Raw genomic sequence first — 3,983 nt, forward strand, 5'->3', positions numbered from 1 at the left:
GTCTTAAAGCAGCACAAGAAAAGCGATTTCACTCCAGTTTTCAAAGGGTTAAAACCTCAGGAAAATGTGTATGTTGGCATGGTAATGCATCAGTGTGGACTTAAAATGGTTTGAGGTTTAAGTGGATATGTTGGTCTTTAGTGGGTGGTTAGGAAATATAAAATTCCCCTCCCCCACGTAAATTGGTTAGAACGGATGCAGTGTAAAAGTTAAGATAGAAATAGACCGTAAGGAGTTGACATTCTGCTGAGCAGGCTCACAAAAAGTCAAGTCCATGATAACAACAACAATGCAAATTAAAAATGGACTAATATGTTGGCCTAACAATGACATAATGTCATGGTCATGACATGGTGCCGCCATACGTCTGGCAATCCTGCTGCACATGTGTCTGTTCAAGGTCTGTTCTCAGAGATGTGACTCCTGTTTTAAAATGCAGTGGATTTGTTTAAGTAAAAAAAAATAGACTCCCTCGAGGTGTAATTTGCATACATCTCATAACTCACTGTCTCTTCATCTTTGATTTCTTGTTTTACGGGATCTAAAAACCAGGCTGTGTCCTCTCAAAATGCTGAAATGTGACTCCTCAGAGTGCCAGGGGACTCCATTGATGACGGCGTGGTGTAATTATAGCTCTCTGCCAGCAAACTTCTCATTCCTTAGGAGCCAATGCCAAAGTTGAATTTAGCATTTGGTTTCCCACAATGCCCCTCACTCTCATAATCTGGCTCCTTCTCCATCTACAACAGCTGTTATACAATAGTGACTTAGAGCATTTCCCTGTGTATTTAGTTTGAAACAGACTCGCAGGGATAGTTTGTCATAAAATGAAGAGGCTGTGTTTGTGGAACATTTTGCGTCTGTATACACTTCTGCCGCGCACGAAGGTTTTTATTGAAAGCAGACCTTTTTCTCAGCGTGCTTATCAGTGGAACTTTCCACTGCATCACAAGCTGCTTTACAGAGTTTGTGTGAGAGTAAACGAGGCCTCTGAACTTATCCGACAGGATCTATGATTGTTGAGAAAGCTGTAAATGCCGTTGAGCCCGCTGCTGTCTTACTTTCCCACTGCTGAACAGATGGTTGCGTTTTAACATTTAAACACAATATCCTGACAGGAAATGCAGCCCACTCGTCTCTCACTGGTGTGGCGTTAATGTTTGCTAAATGGTTGCACACCTAGCACATGTCTGATTCGCTCAGGCACATGCCACGTATTGTTTAATGCACTAATTCAATCATTGTGACTTGAAACGGGCTTATGAAAGCTGCAAATATCCACAGCTTTGCCTCGCTGTCAGCACAGCTGCAGCCTGATACAGAGAGCTTGACTTGGCCTCCTGCCAGACTTTCATTCATCGCGGTGTTTTCAAACATTTGTGAAGACGCTTCCTCATTATTGTGTTTACAGTGGCTTTAGTCTTTGTTAAAACTGTTTGCGTTCTTGTGATTCCACAGGGCTGTTCTTCATCTTGCCGTGCACTGACAGCTTTATTAACGTGGACATGCGCACCATCACCTTCGACATCCCACCGCAAGAGGTATGACACGCACACTTCCAGCTACATTAAACAAATGCTTTGTCACATCCGTAGAAATTCAGAGGACATCAAAAATGCACCCTTCAACAAATAAAACAACATGAATCATTTGAAAATTTCCCTTGAACTTCACTAAAATATCTTTTATTTCATGTGTTCAATCACAGGTTTTGACTAAAGACTCTGTGACAGTGAGCGTTGATGGTGTGGTGTACTACCGCGTCCAGAATGCTACACTGGCTGTGGCTAACATCACCAACGCAGATGCTGCTACGCGACTGCTGGCCCAGACCACCCTGAGGAACGTCCTGGGCACCAAGAACCTGGCAGAGATCCTGTCTGACCGCGAGGAAATTGCACACAGTATGCAGGTAAAGTACAGAAGCCGCTATACACACCGTTAGCTGGCATTTTGATCCAAAACAAAAAGCTAGCACTGACATGCTTCCCTGAATGTACGTGCTACTGCCGTCACTTTATATTTGAAATTCTCGTTTTGTTTCAGACGTGGTAAAAAGTTAAATATTCAAACTGTTCCCAAGCTGTTTGAATTCAAAATTTAGAGTCTATAAAGGAAACAGACAGTTTGAAGTAGTTTTCCATGTGGTCCTGCTAAGGTGGCTCTTAAAATATACTATTTATATGACTTATTGTATTTTCCCTAATTTATAATAATAGTGATGATGATGATAATAATGATTATTATTATTATTATTATGAAAATCTGATGCACAGCTCAAATTTTACATTATTTTAAACAATATGCAGACACATTTATGTAGTTAGTAAAAATCAATGTAGGTAAAATTATGTGATTCAAATAACACAAACTGACTGTAGAGAAAACAGAGTGCGAGAATACAGTTCCACTTTGCTTCGAGCCAATTTGACTGGACTCTCAGCGAGTTAAACTAACAAACTGCAGTTAAAACATGTCCCTGCTGTAAACCAAGATAGCATTAGGTCACCTTGTGTTTCATGTAGAGCGCAGCTGTTACTTTGCTGTAGAGTTCAATTATTTATTCATTCATTAAACTTTAACTTTCAGTTTAGGCTCAGCTTCTGTAAGTGATTAGAGATTTTTTTTCTGATGTAAACAGAGTCAGAAGGTTCATCAGCCGTCAGTCGGAAGAACATTAATGTTAAATATACTGTATGTCTTCAGCATACTGAACACCAGTAGTTTTTTAAATTGATATTATGAGGATTTCTCCACACCAGCATTTACAGTTCACTGTTCCCATTGAAAACACAATAGGAAATGGTTAAATTTCATTCTTCTCCTCATAAATTGTACTGGGAGTTTGCATTTAGAAAATTGAGCATTGTCGCCATCATCTGGCACAGACTGGGTTAAATTGGTATGACGTTTGGACATCACCATCTGTCTGAATATATGTAATATGTAATAAAAATAAATACAGAAGATATCTCTCTGGTTCAGTAATCAGACCACTGTAGAAATATAATACAGTGATTTCTTAAATGGCATCAGCTGTGAACCAACAGTGACTCCTCTGCTGCTGCATTAAGAGTCTTGGTCTAATCACTTTTCAGTAGTATAAAGCATAAACACAGAGGCCTTTATAGACAAATCAACGAGCATGCAGCGCGGAGCATAGCCTCAAACGTTTAAATATTTGCTCTCACAGTGGGAGGCTTTCTCTCTTTCAATTAAAAACAACAAGAACAAATCAAAGGAAAGACACCAATCTGTTTTTATGGTTACAAGGTGCTGATCTGAAAACATCTTGTATGAAATGTAAAAAATAAGACAAGTAATCTATTTCTTGTTCATCATTTACTGCTCGTTTTCAACAATATAACTGTAGGTGTGAAAAAGCTGCGAAACCAAGGTTTGCACACTTGTGAAAAGCGTCTGAACGCACAGCAAGAAACGTTATGTCGATCCAGGTTTCAAAGGGTTAACATAAGCTGTGGTTTAAATGTGATTTCTTTCTGGGAGAGAGAAAAATGCACTCAGGTTGAGCTCCATCTGCTGGACACATTGAAAAATGCAGGATGATGGCTTTGGCTCGGTCTCTGAGAGAAGGAACTTGTGTTCTGACAGTAGGGATGTTCCCAACGACTAATGTCGCTGACGTTTAAACCAAAGTTTAAAGTTACATCAGTAGACTAGACTAAAATTTTGAAAACACTCAAAAAGCCAGAAAAATGAACCCAATTTAATCTGTAAGGTTATACAGTGTCTGAAAAAAATATTCTAAGAGCTGTTGGAAACTGTCAGTCCCAAGTAATAAAGTTGTGTATCAGATGTTGCTGACGTGTCTGGCACTTTGAACTTTGCACATTATAACACAAAACACGTTAACTCACAAAAAATAATGCAACTCTGTCTTGCATGAGTGACCCACTGCGACAAGTCTAAGCACCTCTTTCATAGCTCAGTAAGAAGACGCCCAGCTGGCGTCTTTGTGTGTT

At 39.6% G+C, this 3,983-nt stretch overlaps 1 protein-coding gene across 1 annotated transcript; it reads left to right on the top strand.

Moving 5' to 3' along the window:
- Positions 1 to 833: 833 nt before the first annotated feature.
- On the top strand, positions 834 to 1,912 carry LOC121966532 (stomatin-like; the record flags this gene model as incomplete). Its single annotated transcript, XM_042516611.1, has 3 exons — positions 834 to 887; positions 1,459 to 1,541; positions 1,709 to 1,912. Coding segments are annotated over 3 exons (341 nt in total), but the record flags the coding sequence as incomplete, so codon positions are not given.
- Positions 1,913 to 3,983: the final 2,071 nt, after the last annotated feature.

The sequence above is a fragment of the Plectropomus leopardus genome, unplaced genomic scaffold (genome assembly GCF_008729295.1).
Source record: "Plectropomus leopardus isolate mb unplaced genomic scaffold, YSFRI_Pleo_2.0 unplaced_scaffold24944, whole genome shotgun sequence".
NCBI classification, from domain to species: domain Eukaryota; kingdom Metazoa; phylum Chordata; class Actinopteri; order Perciformes; family Serranidae; genus Plectropomus; species Plectropomus leopardus.